This window comes from Heptranchias perlo, chromosome 37 (assembly GCF_035084215.1).
Source record: "Heptranchias perlo isolate sHepPer1 chromosome 37, sHepPer1.hap1, whole genome shotgun sequence".
Classification (NCBI taxonomy): domain Eukaryota; kingdom Metazoa; phylum Chordata; class Chondrichthyes; order Hexanchiformes; family Hexanchidae; genus Heptranchias; species Heptranchias perlo.
This window is the reverse complement of record NC_090361.1, coordinates 16,996,370-17,019,453: the sequence shown is the minus strand read 5'-3', so window position 1 is coordinate 17,019,453 and position 23,084 is coordinate 16,996,370. Positions and strand designations below refer to the sequence as shown.

The 23,084-nt window shown below is 48.6% G+C and overlaps 2 protein-coding genes across 2 annotated transcripts in view; one reads left to right on the top strand and one right to left on the bottom strand.

Moving 5' to 3' along the window:
- LOC137304253 (patatin-like phospholipase domain-containing protein 6) overlaps positions 1-4,255 on the bottom strand; it is a 150,344-nt gene extending 146,089 nt beyond the window's left edge. The window contains exon 1 of the mRNA XM_067972806.1: positions 4,216-4,255. Coding sequence (XP_067828907.1) covers positions 4,216-4,255 — 40 coding nt within the window. The remainder of the gene's footprint in view (positions 1-4,215) is intronic.
- A 6,940-nt stretch (positions 4,256-11,195) lies between these two features.
- LOC137304548 (rho GTPase-activating protein SYDE1-like) lies at positions 11,196-22,734 on the top strand. The gene is made up of 2 exons (XM_067973194.1): positions 11,196-11,423; positions 14,759-22,734. The coding sequence occupies exons 1-2, from the start codon at positions 11,255-11,257 to the stop codon at positions 15,196-15,198; spliced, it is 609 nt and encodes a 202-aa protein (XP_067829295.1). The 5' UTR covers positions 11,196-11,254; the 3' UTR covers positions 15,199-22,734.
- Positions 22,735-23,084: the final 350 nt, after the last annotated feature.

The window sequence follows — 23,084 nt, the reverse complement described above, 5'->3', positions numbered from 1 at the left end:
TTCTTCCAAAATGCATCACTTCACACTTCTCTGCATTAAATTTCATCTGCCATGTGTCCGCCCATTTCACCAGTCTGTCTGTGCCCTCCTGAAGTCTGTTACTATCCTCCTCACCGTATACTACATTTCTGAGTTTCGTGTTATCTGCAGACTTTGAAATTATCCCCTCTATACCCAAGTCCAGGTCATTAATATATATCAAAAAGAGCAGTGGTCCTAATACTGACCCCTGGGGAACACCACTGTATACTTCCCTCCAGTCTGAAAAACAACCGTTCACCACTACTCTCTGCTACCGGTCCCCTAACCAACCTGTTACTTCCACTGGATGGTTTTAGAATTCCCAATAAAGCATTGACTGCAGCAGGTAATGGGATGTCATCGGATGAGGACCACCTGCATGTGCTTGGGGTGGAAGGGATGAAGCAGGACTTGGTGTAACTGGCTGGATGGGTCAGAGACTGTGATTTGAGGTGAATGGTAGGCATGTCTGAACCGGAGCTGAGTGGGGGGAGATGGTGCTTTTGAAGTGGGTGTGTTAGACAACATCCATATAATGACCACAACGATCAGTTCGGCCGAGGGAGGCCATTGAGCCCATCTACCTCATCTTCCATTGAAACCTATGATCTTGGCCCTAACTGCCTCCACTTCCCTACCCAGAGGCCATTCCAGGTGTTGTTCACTCTTCGAGTGAAGGGCTTCCTGATGTCACTCCTGATCTTGCCATTTCTCAGTTTTTACCAATGTCCCCTTGTCCTGCTCTCGGGTGTTAATGTGAAATAATGCTCTAGAACTTTCTATTCCACTCAGCATCATATACACCTGTAAAAAGGGCCCATCTCAAGCCTCCCTTCAAAGGCCAAAGAGTTTTTCTAACCTTTCCAAATAACTCGGCCCATTGACACTAGAGATCAGGCCTAAGGTCCTTCACTGCAGTGCCCACCTAGAACTTGGATCTCCCCTTGTATCTTGTCAGGGGATTCATGGGGGAATTACGGGAAGGCCGTTAAATGGAGGAATTAGGGGAGGGCACCAGTAAATGGCTTAATTAGGGGAAGGCGCCAGTAAATGGCTTAATTAGGGGAGGGCGCCAGTAAATGGCTTAATTAGGGGAGGGCGCCAGTAAATGGCTTAATTAGGGGAGGGCACCAGTAAATGGCTTAATTAGGGGAGGGCGCCAGTAAATGGCTTAATTAGGGGAGGGCGCCAGTAAATGGCTTAATTAGGGGAGGGCGCCAGTAAATGGCTTAATTAGGGGAGGGCGCCAGTAAATGGCTTAATTAGGGGAGGGCACCAGTAAATGGCTTAATTAGGGGAGGGCACCAGTAAATGGCTTAATTAGGGGAGGGCACCAGTAAATGGCTTAATTAGGGGAGGGCACCAGTAAATGGCTTAATTAGGGGAGGGCACCAGTAAATGGCTTAATTAGGGGAGGGCGCCAGTAAATGGATTAATTAGGGGAGGGCGCCAGTAAATGGCTTAATTAGGGGAGGGCGCCAGTAAACGAGGGAATTAGGGAGGGCATCAGTTTATTGGACGGGGCAGTTGTAAGGTGCTCCCTTCCCTTCCGCCTTACACCTGTTCTTGGACCTCAGAATTACAAGAACAAAATTGCTCGTGACAAACAGGCGTTAGCTCAACCTAAACTTGTTAGTTTATTAGACCAACAAAACCCCAGTGCAAACCCCTCAGTGATTGGCCCGGGACTTACAATCACCCACGTGGCTGGTCGTTCCCGATGTTGATTGTAGACCTGGATCTGGAGGTGACTGGTCTCCGTCCGTCTTCACCTGTCTGCAGCCTCCACGTGCTGTGTTGTACTTTCTTATAGTGTTCCAGTCACGCAAACCCCCACCTGGGCCTCGTCCGTGGTTTCAGCGATCAATCTGTTGAATTGCTTGACATTTACATCTCCATCGGGGCGTCTCGGTGATTCAAAACTCCTTAGTTGTGCAGAGCTGTGAGGTCGAGAGACAACTCCTTATCTCCTCCCCGCTACCTGCACAGTATCAGGACAATGCGGGATTCCTCACTGTGATGGGCCCTTGGCTCACAGCATTGTTCAGGTGTGAAAAGCCTTCCGTTCTTATCCGAGACTGAGCGTGGCTCAGAGGCTCAGTTTGATTAATGTGTCTTCGCCAGAGGATCATTGTTTGATGTAAATGAGTCTCCGAAACTGATCATGTGCTGGAGTCTCTTTGACTGGCACCTGGGGTTAACTGTTTCATATCTTGCAGCCTGTTTCATGCCTTGCAGTTTTAGTGTTTTTACAATATTTTCCATATTTGTAGTCTTACACAGTGACATGAGATGAGTTTATGACATGGAATTCACAGCACAGAAACAGGCCATTGGGCCCAACTGGTCAATGCTGGTGTTTAGCTCCACACGAACCTCCTCCCACTATCTCACCCTATCAACATATCCTTCCATTCCTTTCACATGTACTTATCGAGCTTCCCCTTAAATACAACGATGCTATTCGCCTCAACCACTCTATGGGGTAGCAAGTTCCAAATTCCAACCACTCTGAGTTTCACCTGAATTCCTTACTGGATTTATGGCCCCAGCTTTAGCCTTCCCCAGAAGTGGAAACACCTTCTCCACATCTACCCCATCGAACCGCCTCATAATTTTAAAGATCTATCAGGTCATCGTCTCAGTCTTCTCTTTTACAGAGAAAAAAGCCCAGTTACTGGTGCCCCCCCCTAATTCCCCCTTTACTGGTGCCCTCCCCTAATTCCCCCTTTACTGGTGCCCTCCCCTAATTCCCCCCCTTTACTGGTGCCCTCCCCTAATTCCCCCTTTACTGGTGCCCTCCCCTAATTCCCCCTTTACTGGTGCCCTCCCCTAATTCCCCCCTTTACTGGTGCTCTCCCCTAATTCCCCCATTTACTGGTGCTCTCCCCTAATTCCCCCATTTACTGGTGCTCTCCCCTAATTCCCCCATTTACTGGTGCCCTCCCCTAATTCCCCCATTTAGAACGGTTCCAGGGATGAGGGACTTCAGTTATGTGGGGAGACTGGGGTTGTTCTCCTTAGAACAGAGAAGGTTAAGGGGAGATTTGATCGAGGTGTTCAAAATCATGAATAGTTTTGACAGAGTAAATAAGGAGAAACTGTTTCCAGTGGCAGAAGGGTCAGTAACCAGAGGACACGGATTTAAGGTGATCGGCAAAAGAACCAGAGGTGACATGAGGAAATATTTTTTTTAACTCAGTGAGTTGTGATGATCTGGAATGCACTTTCTAAACAGACGGTGGAAGCAGATTCAATAATAACTTTCAAAAGGGAATTAGATAAATACTTGAAGGGGCAAAATTTCCACAATGTGGGGAAAGAGCAGGGGAATGGGATTAATTGCACAGTTCTTTCAAAGAGCCGGCACAGGCACCTTGGGCCGAATGGCCGCCTCCTGTGCTGTCCCTACTATGATAAGGATGGTCCAGCATCAACCCCTGGGATACAGCACCACCCACATCCTGCCACCCCCAGAAGCATCTGTGCTTTCTATCCCCATGCCATTCCCTTTATCCACCTGTCTATATTCTCTTCAATACCATGGAACTCCTTTCAAGGTAAAGATGAACTTACATTGATATACGGCTTTTACCACCTCAGGACGTCCCAAAGCGCTTTACAGTCAATGAAGTACTTTATAAGTGTGTTCACTGTTGTGATGTAGGAAACGCAGCAGCCAATTTGCGCACAGCAAGATCCCACAAACAGCAATGTGATAAATGACCAGATAATCTTTTTTTAGTGACGTTGGTTGAGGGATAAATGTTGGCCAGGACACTGGGAGCGCACTCCCCTGCTCCTCTTCAAATAGTGGCCATGGGATCTTTTACGTCCACCTGAGAGGGCAGACAGGGCCTCAGTTTAACGTCTCATCCGAAAGCCAGCACCTCCGACAGTGCAGCACTCCCTCAGTACTGGACTAGGAGTATCAGCCTGGATTATTGTCTTGTCTCTGGAGTGGGACTTGAACCCACACCTTTTGATTCAGAGGTGAGAGTGCTACCACTGTATAAATCTGAAACTTTCTAGATGCAGTGCGTGCATTTAACCAGCAGAACATGGGCCTTACAGCGATGTGTTATTATGGTGCCTTCACTGTGGAGAAGGGTCCCACAGTGCCTCAGACAGGCGTATTGTGGGCCTTTCGTGGCCCATGCTGGGTGGTCTCGGTTACTCTGCGGGTGTTCGTACCCTGGTAGCCCTGTCCAAGCTGCAGTGTCAGGTGTTCCATTTGCCTGAGGATGTCTTGGGCTCCTATCTGGAGGAGCCTGCGGACAGGAAGCTGCCTCCCTGTGGCTCAAAGCAGGGCCTTGGTGCCGTCTTTTGGCAGAAAGGAGGCACTCCAGTGTCCGATCGCAGTGACAGAATGTTTTTTTTACAAAATGTACGTTAAAAAATATCCTTTAGGGGAAAGAAACCTGCCATCCTTACCGAGTCCGGCCTGTACGTGAATCCACACACACCAGTGCGGTTGACTCTTAACTGCCCTTTGAAGTGACCGCTCCGTTGTATCCGGGCCTCCTTGGGATGGGCCTTGCTAGTGAGGTCAATATCCTGAGAATTAATAATAATATAAAATTCTCCTGGACTGGGCCCAATGGCCAATATTCATGCCCTGAGCCTTGACAATGTTGACAGCTGAGGTAGATTCTGTCCTTACCCAAACTGGGTAACTTTGAGGAGCAAGAACCCTGGCCAATTCTCTCCTCTGGACACTGTGAAGTGGTGCAGCAAACCGATCAGTTGTATCAAACCGTTACAAAGAATAGGACTTGCAGTGGTTCAAGAAAGCGGCCCACCACCTCGACCTCAGGCCAGCTAGGGATGGTCAATAAATGACGGCCTTGCCAGCGACGCCCACGTCCCGAGAATGAATGAAAGTGCAGCTGCCCTGCCTTTGGTTTGTAAATAGGAGAAATCGTTGGCCTCTTGATGTAGGATCTTGCTGGCCAGGACATCTGCAAATGACCAGCATTCTGCACAATAGGCATGAATAGAACACTGGGCTAACGTAGAATATCTCCCTCTGTCACTCACAGAAACGTTGGCCTCGCTGGCACCAGCGGAGTAATTTTAACCCCTAAGGTCAGTGGGTTGGGGGTGGGTGGTCAGTAAAAATGGTTGGTTTTTGGAGCGGGACCGCATTCCGGCTCCAAAACACCCAATTCCGGGTTTAACCCAGGTGCGTTTGGATGCGAGGACGCATCAGAAACCCAGAAGTCCCGTCCCACTTAAAGCCGGAGGGCGGATACTTAAAGGGGCAGTGTACCTCGTTGTGATAGTTGAGGCACTTAATTTTTTGTGTATTACAAATGTAAAACAAATTTAACCATGCCTGTTCAGTTTCCCATCGCATCTGGCTCATGTCAGGTGAAAGCAGGTGGGAAGGGCTGGATCCATGGGGTGAGGTGAACGTCTTTATTGCACTGCTCGTGGGCCCGGAGGAGCAGGAGTGCTTCATCCAGGCCCGACAAGCTCACCCGGCCGACAGGACCGCCGCGATGGCAGGTTACAACGCACTCCCTTGTGCTTTCCACTGCAAAGTACTTTGCCATGTTTTGTTATGTCTAAGGTGCTATATAAACGCAAATCGTTGCAGTTTCAGGTGTCTGTCAAAGGAACGAAAAGAAAGATTTTGCATTTCTATAGCACAGTTCACCACCTCAGGACGGCCCACAGCGCTTTACAGCCAATGAAGTACTTTTAAAGTAGAGTCACTGTTATAATGTAGGAAACGCAGCCGCCAATTTGTGCACAGCAAGATCCCACAAACAGCAATGAGATAATTGACCAGATAATCTGTTTTAGTGATGTTGGTTGAGGCATAAATATTGGCCCAGGACACCGGGGAGAACTCCCCTGCTCTTCTTCGAAATAGTGCCATGGGATCTTTTATGTCCACCTGAGAGGGCAGACGGGGCCTCGGTTTAATGTATCATCTGAAATACTCCCTCAATACTGCACTGGGAGCGTCAGCCTAGATTATGTGTTCACTGAAGGAGCCTATTTGGCCCATGGTGCTGCCTCCACGTTGGACCTGTCTTCTCCATTCCCAGTTCCCTGCTCTTTCCCCGCTCCTTTTAGTATTTTTCCTCTTTTATGTAATTTCCACGCTCTCTTGTGGTAATGTGTTGCATATTCTAATAACCCCTTGCGTGTAAAAGCTTTTTCTTCCTTCCCTTTTGTGCTTCCCGTATTAATCCTGAGTGTGTTTTGTTTCGAACAAAATTCCTCAAATGCACAGCATTGCAGTTTGTGGAGATTCTGACCAGGGTGTGACACAAAATTCCATTTAATTTTGAAATAACCACTTGTTTTGAACTGGGAGGCATTCAGAGAAATGTAACTGCTAGTCATGTAATTTTCCGAATTGGAACGCAGTGCTCCTTTCAGAGGTTCCACTCGCACTGAAACAGAGGCAAAGTGTTGCTACTGAGCTTCAATGCCACCAGCTAATTTCCGGTCACTTCTTGATCCAAAAGTAAAGCGATGGGAAGCCCTCCTAACAAAGCACGTGCTGCAGCTCTCTTCCACCCTGCTCTGGGATACAAACAGGAGGTAGTTATGCTTCAGTTGTACAGAGCCTTGGTCAGACCCCCATCTGGAGATACTGCGTTCAGTTCTGGGCACCTCACCTCAAGGAGGATGTATTGGCCTTGGAGGGGGTGCAGCCCAGATTCACCAGAACGATACCGGGGATAAAAGGGTTAAATTATGAGGACACGTTGCATAAACTTGGCATGTATTCCCTTGAGTATAAAAGATTGAGGAATGATCTAATTGAGTTATTTAAAATTATAAAAGGATTCAAGAGTAGATAGTGAAATTATTTCCTCTGTGGTGGGAATCACGAACGAGGGGGCAAAACCTTAAAGTTAGAGCTAGGCTGTTCAGGGACGCACTTTTTCACTCAAAGCGTAGTGTCTCCCCCCAAAGGCTGCAGGTCAATTGGAGCTTTCAAGACTGAGATTGATAGATTTTTGTTGGGTAAGGGTATCAAGGGATAGGGAGCAAAGGCGGATAAATGGGTTGAGATACAGATCAACCATAATCTGGTTGAATGGCGTAACAGGCTCGAGGGGCTGAATGGCCTCCTCCTGTTCCCATGTTCCTCTCCTTGGCAGCCATGTCTTTGATAGCTCCTGTCCTCCACAGGGATTTGGTCAGTAAATGTGGTCTGTTTTTCCACTGCACTGCTGGAGCAGGCCTTTCCTTTATAGTCAGCTTTGATTTAGTGGGTAGCACTCTCACCTATCTGTCAGAAGGTCATGGATTCAAACCTCACTCCAGGACTTTTTTTTATTCGTTCGTGGGATGTGGGTGTCGCTGGCAAGGCCGGCATTTATTGCCCATCTCTAATTGCCCTCGAGAAGGTGGTGAGCCGCCTTCTTGAACCGCTGCAGTCCGTGTGGTGAAGGTTTTCCCACAGTGCTGTTAGGAAGGGAGTTCCAGGATTTTGACCCAGCGACGATGAACTTGAGGACAAAATCTCGGTTCACACTCCAATGCAGTACTGAGGGAGTGCAGCACTGTCAAAGGTGTCGTCCTTAAGATAGGAACATAGGAACAGGAGTAGGCCATTCAGCCCCTCGTGCCTGCTCCACCATTTGATAATCTTACAACACCAAGTTATAGTCCAACAATTTTATTTGAAAATCACAAACTTTCAGAGGCTTCCTCCTTCGTCAGGTGAGTGTCAGGAAATCCTTGAACCTTTCGCATTTATAGTCAGAGAACAATACCTGGTGATTACAGATAATCATTCCAACTGCCCGTTGTCAAGGCAATCAAAGTGTTCAGACAGAGAGGTGTTACCTACAGGACCACCGAATATACAAACGGCCAGAACACAAAACAGAGAGAGAGAGGGAGAAACATCCGAAAGGAAGAGAAAGACTGAAAATGACCCGTTGAATTAAAAACAGATAACTTTTATTCGCTGGTGGGTTTACGTGTAGCGCGACATGAACCCAAGATCCCGGTTGAGGCCGTCCTCATGGGTGCGGAACTTGGCTATCAATTTCTGCTCGACGATTTTGCGTTGTCGTGCGTCTCGAAGGCCGCCTTGGAGTACGCTTACCCGAAGATCGGTGGCTGAATGTCCTTGACTGCTGAAGTGTTCCCCGACTGGGAGGGAACCCTCCTGTCTGGCGATTGTTGTGCGGTGTCCGTTCATCCGTTGTCGCAGTGTCTGCGTGGTCTCGCCAATGTACCATGCTCCGGGGCATCCTTCCCTGCAACGTATGAGGTAGACAACGTTGGCCGAGTCACAGGAGTATGAACCATTTACCTGGTGGGTGGTGTCCTCTCGTGTGATGGTGGTATCTGTGTCGATGATCAGGCATTTCTTGCAGAGGTTGCCGTGGCAGGGTTGTGTGGTGTCGTGGACGCTGTTCTCCTGAAAGCTGGGTAATTTGTTGCGAACGATGGTCTGTTTGAGTTTGGGTGGCTGTTTAAAGGCGAGTAGTGGAGGTGTGGGGATGGCCTTAGCGAGGTGTTCGTCGTCATCGATGACATGTTGAAGGCTGCGGAGAACATGGCGTAGTTTCTCCGCTCCAGCGGACAAAGGAGGAGCCATCGTCACACAGAACAGAATGGACTATTGCAAAGAAGCATACCGACAACTGGACAACCAGGAACACTACAGACGGTTACCCGCAGATCCGACCAAAGAACACACCCACCAGCTCAACAAACTGATCAAGACCTTCGATCCAGACCTTCAAAGCATCCTACGCACTCTCATCCCACGTATTCCCCGCGTGGGAGACTTCTACTGCCTCCCAAAGATACACAAAGCCAACACACCCGGACGTCCTATCGTATCAGGCAACGGAACCCTGTGTGCGAACCTCTCTGGATACGTCGAGGGCATCCTGAAACCCATCGTACAGGGAACCCCCAGCTTCTGTCGCGACACTACAGACTTCCTACAAAAACTCAGCACCCACGGACCAGTTGAACCAGGAACACTTCTCCCCACGATGGACGTCTCGGCACTCTACATCAGTATCCCCCAATTTTAAGGTTTTGCCCCCTTGTTCGTGATTCCCACCACAGAGGAAATAATTTCACTATCTACTCTTGAATCCTTTTATAATTTTAAATAACTCAATTAGATCATTCCTCAGTCTTTTATACTCAAGGTAATACAAGCCAAGTTTATGCAACGTGTCCTCATAATTTAACCCTTTTATCCCCGGTATCGTTCTGGTGAATCTGGGCTGCACCCCCTCCAAGGCCAATACATCCTCCTTGAGGTGAGGTGCCCAGAACTGAACGCAGTATCTCCAGTGGGGGTCTGACCAAGGCTCTGTACAACTGAAGCATAACTACCTCCTGTTTGTATCCCAGAGCAGGGTGGAAGAGAGCTGCAGCACGTGCTTTGTTAGGAGGGCTTCCCATCGCTTTACTTTTGGATCAAGAAGTGGCCGGAAATTAGCTGGTGGCATTGAAGCTCAGTAGCAACACTTTGCCTCTGTTTCAGTGCGAGTGGAACCTCCAAAGGAGCACTGCGTTCCAATTCGGAAAATTACATGACTAGCAGTTACATTTCTCTGAATGCCTCCCAGTTCAAAACAAGTGGTTATTTCCGGTCTAACCGGGGTTTTGTATAGCTGCAGCATAACTTCTGCCCCCTTGTCCTCCAGTCCTCGAGATATAAAGGCCAACATTCCATTTGCCTTCTTGATTATTTTCTGCACCTGTTCATGACACTTCAATGATCTATGTACCTGAACCCCGAAGTCCCTTTGGACATCCACAGTTTTTAACTTTTTACCATTTAGAAAGTACCCTGTTCTATCCTTTTTTGATCCAAAGTGGATGACCTCACATTTGTCTACATTGAATTCCATTTGCCACAGTTTTGCCCATTCACCTAATCTATCAATATCGCTTTGTAATTTTATGTTTTCATCTACACTGCTAACAATGCCACCAATCTTTGTGTCATCGGCAAACTTAGATACGAGACTTTCTATGCCTTCATCTAAGTCGTTAATAAATATTGTGAATAATTGAGGCCCCAAGACAGATCCCTGCGGGACTCCACGAGTCACATCCTGCCAATGTGAATACTTACCCATTATCCCTACTCTCTGTCGCCTTTCGCTCAGCCAACTTCCTAACCAAGTCTGTACTTTTCCCTCGATTCCATGGGCTTCTGTCTTAGCTAACAGTCTCTTATGTGGGACCTTATCAAATGCCTTCTGGAAGTCCATATAAATAACATCCATTGACATTCCCCTGTCCACTACTTTAGTCACCTCTTCAAAAAATTCAATCAGGTTTGTCAGGCACGACCTACCTTTCACAAATCCATGCTGGCTCTCCCTGATTAACTGAAAATTCTCGAGGTGTTCAGTCACCCTATCCTTAATTATAGACTCCAGCATTTTCCCCACAACAGATGTTAGGCTAACTGGTCTATAATTCCCCGGTTTCCCTCTCTCTCCTTTCTTAAAAAGCAGAGTGACATGTGCAATTTTCCAATCTAGAGGGACAGTTCCTGAATCTAGAGAACTTTGAAAGATTATAGTTAGGGCATCTTCAATGTGCTCACCTACTTCCTTTAAAACCCTGGGGTGGAAACCATCTGGTCCTGGGGATTTGTCACTCTTTAGTGCTATTAAGATGTGCAACAAATTGAGGGCCCGTCTGCCAGTTCTGGTGGGTCAGGTAGGTTTTACAGAAGAAGAGAGTTCCCCCAATATTCTGGCCAACATTTATCCCTTAACCAACACCACCAAAGATACACTAGTTATTCACCTCATTGCTGTTTCTGGGATCTAACAGTGCGCAAAATGGCTGCTGCAAAGTAATTCATTGTATGCAAAGTGCTTTCAGGCATTGGTAAAGCGGGAGGTCAGCTCTTGCGTAGTTCTGAGACCCTGGGAAAGAATGAATTAGAAGCAGAAATGGTTTCAATGCAGAGGAGGAGGAAGAATATGGAGGGGAGTGCGTTTGTCGATTACGTGGAGCGAAAATGAAAAGTTTAGCAGAGTGTTATTGAAGTCGAGATGAGTAAGTTTGTGAAGGGTGGGTGGTTGGAGATCAGCCTTTTCCTGCATGGTAACTAACAGTGGGCGAGAGGCTGGAGAACCTTGTCCAGGTGCTAACTGTGCTGCTCTGAATCTGTAATGAGTCCGTTGTACTTCCCTCCCAGGCCACTTTGACTGTACTCCTGGATCACCTAAGCCTGGTGGCCTCACTGCAAGAGTCCAACAAGATGACGTGTCAGAACTTGGCTGTCTGCTTTGGGCCTGTGCTCCTCGGTCAGAAGCAGGAGACTTCTCAGCAAGGAGCCCGCACCTTTTCACACTCCAAGGAACTCGCCAGTGCTCTGGACTTCAAGAGGCACATTGAGGTTTTACACTACCTGCTGCAAATGTGGCCGAGTAAGTACAACAAGTCAGATTCTCGGGGAGCTCAGGGTGCAATTTGGGAGTGTTTGATGGGACAGTGTAGAGGGAGATTTACTCTGTATCTAACCCGTGCTGTACCTGCCCTGGGAGTGTTTGATGGCACAGTGTAGAGGGAGCTTTACTCTGTATCTAACCCGTGCTGTACCTGCCCTGGGAGTGTTTGATGGCACAGTGTAGAGGGAGCTTTACTCTGTATCTAACCCGTGCTGTACCCGCCCTGGGAGTGTTTGATGGGACAGTGTAGAGGGAGCTTTACTCTGTATCTAACCCTGTACCTGCGCCTGGGAGTGTTTGATGGCACAGTGTAGAGGGAGCTTTACTCTGTATCTAACCCGTGCAGTACCTGCGCCTGGGAGTGTTTGATGGGACAGTGTAGAGGGAGCTTTACTCTGTATCTAACCCGTGCTGTACCTGCCCTGGGAGTGTTTGATGGCACAGTGTAGAGGGAGCTTTACTCTGTATCTAACCCGTGCTGTACCTGCCCTGGGAGTGTTTGATGGCACAGTGTAGAGGGAGCTTTACTCTGTATCTAACCCGTGCTGTACCCGCCCTGGGAGTGTTTGATGGGACAGTGTAGAGGGAGCTTTACTCTGTATCTAACCCTGTACCTGCGCCTGGGAGTGTTTGATGGCACAGTGTAGAGGGAGCTTTACTCTGTATCTAACCCGTGCAGTACCTGCGCCTGGGAGTGTTTGATGGGACAGTGTAGAGGGAGCTTTACTCTGTATCTAACCCGTGCTGTACCTGCCCTGGGAGTGTTTGATGGCACAGTGTAGAGGGAGCTTTACTCTGTATCTAACCCGTGCTGTACCTGCCCTGGGAGTGTTTGATGGCACAGTGTAGAGGGAGCTTTACTCTGTATTAGAAACCAGCAAAGGATGACCAAAAAATTGATAAAAAGGGAGAAAATAGAATATGAGAATAAACGAGCAAGAAAGTTAAAAACAGATTGAAGAGCTTCTATTATGTAAAAAGGAAGAGAGTAGTGAAAGTAAACATGGGTTTCTTAGAGACTGAGACAGGAGGAATTATAATGGGGAGTAAGGAAATGGCAGAGATGTTAAACAAGTATTTTGTATCTGTCTTCACAGTAGAAGTCACAGAGCATACCAGAAATAGTGGGGAACCAAGGGGCTAATGAGAGTAATTAATATTAGTAAAGAAAAAATACTGCAGAAATTATTGGGACTAAAAACCAACAAATCCCCAGGACCTGAGGACCTACTTCTTAGGGTTTTAAAAGAGGTGGCTGCAGAGATAGTGGATGCCTTGGTTGTGATCTTCCAAAATTCCCTAGATTCTAGAACGGTCCCAGTGGATTGGAAGGTAGCAAATGTAACCCCACTATTCAAGAAAGGAGGAAGAGAGAAAACAGGGAACGACAGGCCAGTTAGCCTGACATCATTAGTAAGGAAATGCTGGAATCCATTATTAAGGAAGTGGTAACAGGGCACTTAGAAAATCATAATATGATTAGGCAGAGTCAACATGGTTTTATGAAAGGGAAATGGTGTTTGACAAATCTATTAGAGTTTTTTGAGGATGTAACTAGCAGGGTAGATAGAGGGGAACCAGTGGATGTAATATATTTGGATTTTTAAAAGGCATTCGATAAGGTGCCACATAATAGGTTGTTACATAAGGTAAGGACTCATGGGATTGGGGGTAATATATTAACATGGATTGAGGATTGGTTAACGGACAGAAAACAGAGAATAGGGATAAACGGGTCATTCTCAGGTTGACAGGTTGTAACTAGTGGGGTGCCGCAAGGATCAGTGCTGGGGCCTCAGTTATTTACAATCTATATTAATGACTTAGATGAAGGGACTGAGTGTAATGTATCCAAGTTTGCTGATGATACAAAGCTAGGTGGGAAAGTAAGCTGTGAGGAGGACACAAAGAGTCTGCAAAGGGATATAGACAGGTTAAGTGAGTGGGCAAGAAGGTGGCAGATGGAGTATAGGTGGCAGTGTTAGCTGTGGCTCAGTGGGTAACACTCTTGCCTCTGAGTCAGAAGGTCGTGGGTTCAAGTCCCACTCCAGAGACTTGAGCAAATAATGGAGGCTGACACTCCAGTGCAGTACTGAGGGAGCGCTGCACTGTCGCAGGTCTTTCAGATGAGATGTTAAACCGCGGCCCTCTCAGGTGGATGTAAAAGATCCCGTGGCACTATTCAAAGAGGAGTAGGGGAGTTCTCTCCGGTGTTCTGGCCAATATTTATCCCTCAACCAACATCACTAAAACAGACTATCTAGTCATTATCACATTGCTGTTTGTGGGATCTTGCTGTGTGTAAATTGGCTGCTGTATTTCCTACAATACGATAGTAGTGACAACACTTCAAAAGTACTTCATTGGCTGTAAAGCACTTGGGACGTCCTGAGGTCATGAAAGGCGCTATATAAATGCAAGTCTGTCCGTCTTTCTTTCTATTATGTGGGGAAATGTGAGGTTATTCACTTTGGTCGGAAGAATAGAAAAACAGAATATTTTTTTTAAATGGTGAGAAACTATTAAATGTTGGTGTTTAGAGGCATTTAAGTTTCCTTGTACACGGAACACAGAAAGTTAACATGTAGACACAGCAAGCAATTAGGAAGGCAAATGGTATGTTGGCCTTTATTGCAAGGGGGTTGGAGTACAAGAGTAAGGGAGTCTTAGTACAATTATACAGGCCTTTGGTGAAACCTCATCTGGAGCACTGTGTACAGTTTTGGTCTCTTTACCTAAGGAATGATATACTTGCCTGAGAGGGCCTGACAGGGTAGATGCTGAGAGGTTGTTTCCCCTGGCTGGAGAGTCTAGAACTAGGGGGCATAGTCTCAGGATAAGGGGTCGGCCATTTAAGACTGAGATGAGGAGAAATTTCTTCACTGAGAGGTGTGAATTCTCTACCCCAGAGGGCTGTGGATGCTGAGTCGTTGAAGATATTCAAGACTGAGATCAATAGATTTTTGGACTCTCGGGGAATCAAGGGATTTGGGGATCGGGCGGGAAAGTGGAGTTGAGGTCAAAGACCGGGCATGATCTGATTGAATGGCGGAGCAGGCTCGAGGGGCCGAATGGCCTACTCCTGCTCCTATTTCATATGTTCTTATGTATCTATCCCATGTGTACCTGTCGTGGGAGTGTTTGATGGGACAATGTTGAGGCTTAGCATTACCTGCTTTACCAGATTTTATGCTGGCTCAATGCCGAAGCATTAACCGATTTTTATCGGCGGTCGATTGAATTGTGCATTTCCCTGTTGAGTTTGTATTTTGTGACGGACTCTCTCTACAATTCTCCGTTTTATCTCCCTGTAGGTGACCGAATAAAAGTGAAGAGAGACGCAGTGGTGGACCAGACGGAGCCCGCAAACTGCCTCCGCCCCAGTCGTCAGCCTCCGCCGCTTACCCTCGCCTCTGAGGAGGTGGTGTGCCGGAATCGCGCGGGTCGCGTGGCCAGCTCGTCCCGTAACCGTCACGCTGGCGACTGGAGTGGCTGTGGCCGGAGCTACCTGGCGCCCGGCGGGGACCGAGACGGGGCGGATTGCGGCCAGTTCCCTGCATTGGGCATCGAACTCGCCCAGGCCAAGGATTACATCCTGGACGCGCAAGAGCCCGCCGACGGGCAAGATGGCGGCTCGTACCCCGGCGGCGGCGAGCTGGATTTCGAATCGGACATCACCGGGAGGACGAAGGATTTTGACAGTTTGATCGCCGATATCGAGCGCGAGCTGGCGAAGAAAATCATCTTCCTCTGAGGATTAACGCAAGGTCACCACAACATCGGAGGCAAGACACCCGACGGGCGCGATGCCCACTGGGGCTGTGCCAAGGCCCCAAGTGCCTGGCTGGAATGAAATGATACGACCAGGCGCCACGGACAATGAAAGCTCTTCAAACCCTCGGTCACAAAACCCGTTTGTGCAATTCCCCCGGGCAATGTGTGGAATGCAAGAGGCTTTTGGGCCTTCCCTTGTTTTGTGTCAGTTTGGGTGAATTTGGTGTTTGGTGTTGCTGCACTTTCACATGGACCGTCCCCTCGCCTGTGATCCACCACACCGTCACAACCAGTCACAAATCTTCCCCATACCTCCCAGAATCAGCTAGTTACCCCCGTAGGCTGGTGTTTGGAGAGGGCAGGTGATGATCAGCGCCTAAACGGAGATCATCATTCACCTCGCCTCCATGTCCCCGTCCCACACACCCTCCTGCCCCCCTCCCATCCCCCTTCCCTTCCCCCTCCCACTCTCCCTCGAACGCCCTCCCCTTCCCCCTCCCACTCTCCCTCGAACTCCCTCCCCTTCCCCCTCCCACTCTCCCTCGAACTCCCTCCCCTTCCCCCTCCCACTCTTCCTCGAACTCCTTCCCCTTCCCACTCTCCCTCGAACTCCTTCCCCTTCCCCCTCCCACTCTCCCTCGAACTCCTTCCCCTTCCCCCTCCCACTCCCCCTCGAACTCCTTCCCCTTCCCCCTCCCACTCTCCCTCGAACCCCTTCCCCCTCCCACTCTCCCTCGAACTCCCTCCCCTTCCCCCTCCCACTCTTCCTCGAACTCCTTCCCCTTCCCACTCTCCCTCGAACTCCCTCCCCTTCCCCCTCCCACTCTCCCTCGAACTCCTTCCCCTTCCCCCTCCCACTCTCCCTCGAACTCCTTCCCCCTCCCACTCTCCCTCGAACTCCTTCCCCCTCCCACTCTCCCTCGAACTCCTTCCCCTTCCCCCTCCCACTCCCCCTCGAACTCGTTCCCCTTCCCCCTCCCACTCTCCCTCGAACCCCTTCCCCCTCCCACTCTCCCTCGAACTCCCTCCCCTTCCCCCTCCCACTCTCCCTCGAACTCCTTCCCCTTCCCCCTCCCACTCTCCCTCGAACTCCTTCCCCTTCCCCCTCCCACTCTCCCTCGAACTCCTTCCCCTTCCCCTTCCCACTCTCCCTCGTGTTCCCTCCCACACTCCCTCCCCCTCGAGCTCCCCTTCCCCCTCCCACTCTCCCTCGAGTTCCCTCCCCCTCCCCCGCTCCCTCCCCCACCCCCTTTTCTCTCTCCCACCCCACCCCCTGCCCTTTCACTCCCACCCCCTCAATGCTTTAATGGAAGAGCCAGACACAGAGTGGGAGGCCTCTCCAGGCCCACCACAAGAGATCATCCTCTTGCACAGTCCCTTTTAGTCCCAGTGATGCCTGTGTGTTACAGGCTGAGGAAGGACCGTCACTCAGTGCGGCCCGAGGCGGGCTGTTGAGCTTTCGTGTGCCTCTATCTCATTCCCGTTCCCATGAGGCAAATGGTTAACTGCCTGCCGACCATATCAGCCTCTACCGTCTGTTCCTGATAAAAGCTCCATGTGCTAATTTGCTATGGACAGGAGCAGGCCAGATAAGGTCAACCGAGCAGCCAGCTCTCAGTTGCTGCCTGATGGTTCTCGGACCAGCTGCCTATCTCCTGTAACAATTCTCCGCCATTCCATGAATACACTGACAGTCTGTGGTTCCTCCAAGTCCATTTAGTGCCTGGAGACATCCTGGGTAACCCCCCAGGCAGAAGGACCCTCTTCTCACTTGACTTTATTCCTTTGCCTGCCTCATTCAAGGCTTCTCTCTCCGTTGTCTCCGTACTGTGGACCTCTTCTCTTGTGAGGTGTGTCCGGTGGCCTCCCTGGGACAGTCTCAGGTTATTCAAAGGCCAGGGCCTGTCGACTGCCAAACTTGGGATTTGGACGCTGTGGAAGGTTCTGCACTATCTGTATTCAGCGTGCACCGAGTGCCTTAAACCCCTACAGAACTGTTATTTGCACTTTTATACTAGATTCTAGTTCTGTGGAGTTACCGGCAAATCCTCAGTGAGCGTCAGATTCTTTCCGCCAGGCCGCGTCCATCGGCAAAAGTCATCGAACTCATTGGCCCAGGCATGTGATCACTTTACTGGGCATTGAGCCCCCGGGTGTGAAGTGGGAGCTGCCCCCGGGCGAGAGGTCGTGTCCCCCCCGCCCCCCGGGCAGAAAGGTCGTGCCCTCCCCCACCCCCCCGGGCGTACAAAGTGCGAGCCCGTACAGATGGGTCACTGCGTGTTTGACCTTAGTTTATGTCGAGTTGTTGATCTTTTGTTACAGGGAGAAATGTCCCCTGCAGCATTTAATGCTCAGTATTAGTCTGTACACCCTCCAAATACTCGACCATCAGACACATCTTGGATAGGGTTGTGAATATTCAGGATTTAAATAATGTTCGATGATCTCCCCTAGTTCCCATCTATTTTGACAGATTAACGTTCATTCTGGGAAAGAAAAGTGAATGTTGGAAATCTGAAATAAAACAGATCTGACCAGAGGGTCAGTCAGCACCTGGAAGAGAAAAGCCAGATTAGTGTTTGTGAGGGGATTAGGCCCAAGTCCCTGCATTTTTCCCGTACTTAGTTTCTATTTCTGCCCATCATTTCTCCTTTTTACAACCAATAGTGTGTCTGGTTCTCATTTTAATTAATTCCTGCTCAAATAGTTCCAAGTAGATTCAATTACACCCGAGGAGGTTTGTCTCGTGTTGTTGAGCTCATGTACAGGACACACAATATAATCCCGTGTGTGATAACGGCCATTGCTGATTTTTGCCTTCTCACATCGGCCTGCACTGAGATGGCACATCTCCCATCCCTCGTACCCGAGTGTTTCAAATCGTGCAGTTCCTGCGTGTACCTCGGTCTGTGCCAGCCATGCCTTAACCAAGTGGGTAGCTGTACAGTGTGCAATGTGTCATATACACTGCAACTGGGCACTGGTGGGTTATAATCGGGCACACAACCCTTCACTGATTCGGAGGCCGCACATTTGTTGCTACTCTGTGCAACTCGAAACCGAGTTGAAGCCCTCTCCCTGTCTTTTGTAACTCACTCCCCGCAGAGTGGTAATCAGTTTATTAGCCCCTTTAATATCCTTTCCTTCACTTTAACTACAATCCAATAGTTCATTGAGCAACTATCAACTTGAAATCTGGGGTGAAAGTTTTCTCTTAGCCTGGATATACTGTTGATTATCCAGCTGGATTGGGTAGAACTAGCAGGGCAGGAGATGGATGGGCCAAATGGCCTCTTTATCTGTTACTACCACAGTCAGTTGTATTGCCAGGTACAAGACTGATGGATTTAGTCCCTGGCTTCTCAGGGTCTAACCTGCCCGTACTTGGGGGATTGTTAAAATACAGAGAGCGCGAACAATCTGCTGTGATGGTCAGTCAACCGTCTGCCAGCTTCCCGAAGGAAAACCAGGAAGAGGCAACACGTGAGCTACAAGAAGGAACATTTAATGGAGCCCCACAAAGACTTCCGATAGATAAGAGTGGGGAAAATGTGTTTAAATTGGGCATCGAACTCTAAAAGTGTTGTGCAGAAAGACAATCAAAGTATTACAACCTACATGTTAGCTAACAGCAGTATTTGGTCAGATTGCAAATGACAAGATGGGTCATCTAGTCTGGTCAGTGCATTCCACGGTGTGTGTGTGTGTGTGTGTGTGTGTCGCGCTCACTCTCTCTCTCTCTCTCTGTCTCTATCTCTCTGTCTAGCTCTTGATCTCTTGCCCTTTCTGTCTCTCTCTCTTACTCTCTCTAACTCTGGCTCTCACTCTTTCTTTCTTGCTCTCTCTAATTCTTTCTGTCTCTCTGTGTGTCTCTCCTGCTCTCTAATTCTTTATCTGTGTCCCTCTTGCTCTCTAATTCTCTCTCTCTCTCTCTCTCGCTCTATATTATATACATATGCAGCTTGTTAGGTATATCAGATTCTGGAGCAGGGGGTCTATATTTGATGGTCTAGCCCTCTGTTCCAGTTGGTTTGGAGAGCGTGGGGAGCACACTCGGGCCCAGTAGTGTGTGTGGGTCTGATGGATGTGTATGTGGAGTTGCAGAGTGTTCCTCCAACACGGTGCAATATTCTCTTTAGCACTGGGAATGGTTGAGGATCAATCCATAACCCCTCCTGGGGCTTGAAGCAATAAACCGAGGGAGAGAGTGAATGGATAGTGAAATCACCAGAGAGCCCAGCGTGCAAGGTGTGCACTTACAATTCACAATTTCACAGCTGCTGCGTCAGCTTCTTGGTGGGCCTGGAGTTGCGCCCAGAGTTGGGAGGCTGGAGGGTCAGGTCCACACCGCCAGGCTCCTACCCTCCGTCCCTCAGAGCCAGCTACCTCCCTCCGGCAGCGACGGAGGGGGACGACACTCGCGAGGGACTCTGCTTCCGTGGCGCCCCAGTCGGAGTTTGGGGAGCACGTTGCCCCGCCCTGTCCCCTCACCCGGCGAGGGGGAGAGGGGTTAACGGGAGGGAGGGGGCGAACCCAGTGTCTGAGCGACCACTGAAATCAGCGAGGGGCTGGACATCCAGATCCAGAAACTTTTGCAGCAGTGGGTCACAGTTACTGAATAACTCAAATCCCGTTATCCCATGGGATTTGGGGTTTCGAACCAGTGTTTTAGGGATCGCAGCCAGCGATTCCATCCGTATATTCAGCGTGCAATCATTGTGCTTTTTATTTTTATATGAATCGATATAGTTAGTTACAGTATACGCCGAGCCCATTTAAAATATTGCCCGTTCCACAGATTTTTTGCCTTTATTTAGCTAACTTCTAAAAGACTATTTAATGACGTTTCAGTATTAAAAGAAATAGGTGTGAATCAGCCCTCTGCGGTCTGGAGATCACCAGAACATTTCCAGTTCACACACATGATATAAAATAGCTTGAAAACGATCTTGCACCAAGTGATTATTTTTAAAAAAAACTTTATTTAAGTTTCACATTTATTTTTGTAGACCTACAATTTTGGAGAGTTTTGAATGTATATTTGTGGTGATACCTGAGCTATTGAGTCACATTAGATTTTCTATGCTGTCTTTTTAAGATATATTTATGCTTTATTATCACAGGGTTGCTATGAGACCAAAAGAAAGCACAGCCACAGAGCACTAGGATGGTGGCCTGTATCTCCCCGTAATAATTTATCCAAAATTGACAACAGCCTGGTACTTCGCTGTCTAATAAACTGTAACACTTTGTTCCGATGATGTGATCATTTCTAGACTTGCTTGTGTCACCCAGTGTTTCAACTGAAAATCAGCCATGATCTGATTGAACGGCGGAACAGGCTCGAGGGGCTGAGTGGCCTCCTCCTGTTCCTAGAACTCTCCTCTGAGCGGCTTGGGTAGGTCTTAAGTGGCTGTAACTCTCTGCCGGCGACCTGTGCCAGCTCTCCTGGTTCTCTGAATTGGTGGTTGTGGTTCTGTACTCCTGGCACAGGCGAGAGGGGGAGAGAGCGAGAGGTGACCCCCAGACAAGACGTCACTCGGAGGCGAACAAAACGACCTACTCGCTAATTTGTTGGGTTTTTTTTATATATAAATAACCTGAGTGAGTTCCGAAATCAAATCTCGTGGGTTAAAATGATCGTAAGGTGCTGGACTATTACAGATTAGCATCGTTACTTGATGTATTTTAGGGGAAGAAAGGAATAGAAGGATATGCTGATAGGGTGGGATGAAGTAGGGAGGGAGGAGGCTCGTGTGGAGCATAAACACCGGCATAGACCAGTTGGGCCGAGTGGCCTGTTTCTGTGCTGTACATTCTATGTAATTGCTGAGGGTCTTGTAACTCTCCCCGGGTATCTGTCATCTAGTGCGGATTAAATTGGAAGCTTTTCTCTGTGTGTCCGCTGCCCAGCTGTGTGTTGGAGCTACTTTTGAAACCTCACGCGGGCGGGCGAGCTGCCTGGATTGCTGATTAATTCCCTTCACACGGATTTACAAGAACCGATGCCTCTGCCACCTCCCTCTTTCTTCTCTAGAGTGAGGTGGACATGTTTGTAGGTGAATCTGAGGAGGGTTGTGGGGTCGGTGGGTGGTTTGTGTTGGACACTCTGCTGTCCGAGGGGAGCCTTATCCCGAGTCCTGGTCAACGTAGGTTCATAGAATCATACAGCACAAAGGAGGCCATTCGGCCCATCGTGTCTGGGCTGGCTCTTTCAAAGAGCTTATCCCATGCGTCCCACTCCCTTGCTCTTTCCCCATAGCCCTGCAAATATTCCCCTTTCATGTATATAGCTCGTTCTCTTTTGAAAGTTACTATTGAATCTGCTGCTACCACCCTTTCAGGCAGTGAATTCCAGATCATCACAACTCGCTGCGTAAAAAATTTCTCCTCAACATTTCCCTCTGGATTTTTTGCCGATTATCTTAAATTTGTGCCCTCTGGTAATCGAATACCGGTAAAAGAAGCAAGGGGGGGAGATGAGGTGACATCTTTTTACGCAGCGAGTATCGAATCTGCTTCCACCATGGCAGTAAGTCCCCGCCCCGCTCCCCCAGCTGTGAGGCGACTGCTTTAGCAGCTGGACTGTGCTCTGTTCAATCTTCAGTCACCTGCGGACATTCTGAACTCTCGGGGCTGCTATTCCAAACGGTGACAATATCAGGAGCCGGGTCTGGCTCCCCCCTCCCTCGCTCACTTGGTGTGCGGACAGAGTGGTACATGAATACCGTGTCAGTATTGTGCGTCATTGGACGCGGCTGTCAAATCACAGAAAGTATTGGTTGTTGATGTGTGCAGATCAGGGCAAGGGTTGCCAACTCTGGTTGGATGTATTCCTGGAGGTTTCATCACATGACCTCCTGCCTCCAACTGCCCCGCCTCCACGCTCCCACCATTGGTCGCCCACCATGTCCATCCTAATGGAGCTCAGCCAATCGTAGACTCTTTGTTATTCGATTGGATGATTTTGACTGTCAGTCAGCCATTTTGCTCATCTCCAATATTCTTATAACTAATAAGCAGAAGTGTTCAAAGAAAATTTGAAAAACGCACTTTTATTTAATGCCCCTGTGATTTTTCTCCTGGTTTGCTCGCAGCAGATTAGGAGAAAAATCTTCAATTTCTGGAGATCAATCTTCAATTCCTGGAGACTCCAGGACAATCCTGGAGAGTTGGCAACCCCTAATCAGTGCCTCGGTCACATAACCGGTCGAAGCTGCTAAATGTAGGAAATGACAAAACGCCAAGATATAATAGCTTCTCAAAATCTTCGTGTTCAGTCTGAAGCCTGACATGTTTATCTCTTTTAATATATCGGATTGTGCAGGACAATATTCACCCACAACACCTTTCATTGCTTGGTGCATCTTCACCGTCACCTGTAGCCGGCTGTGTTTGCCGGGCTCTGATTTGATGGAGCGCACACTTCAAACACAGAGAATAGAGCCTATATTTTGGAGCCATTTGATGCCCTGTACACATTGCAGTACCAAAGAATAAAGTTTATATTCTTGGATTTCCTCGTCATTTTATTTCATTACATTTTAACAATTGAATCTGTTAGTAGTTCCTTGTGATGTTTCCAGGTCTTATTTGTACATCTCATCTTTTATATTTTGTAAAAATGTTTTTCATCTGTATTTTCACACTCCCTTCGTTCCCCCTCTCCCTTCGTCCCTCCTCTCCCTTCATCCCCATCCCTCCTCCATTCCTCTCCCCTCCCCCCATAAGATACCTTTCTTGAACACAAGCCCAGACAGTTTCAGCGGGTTATTCAACAGTGAGCGCCATCACAGCTGAGCCTGCTCTGGCCTGATGTGAGTGCAGGTCCCAGCAGGGGGCGCACTGGGCAATGGTTGGGAGTGA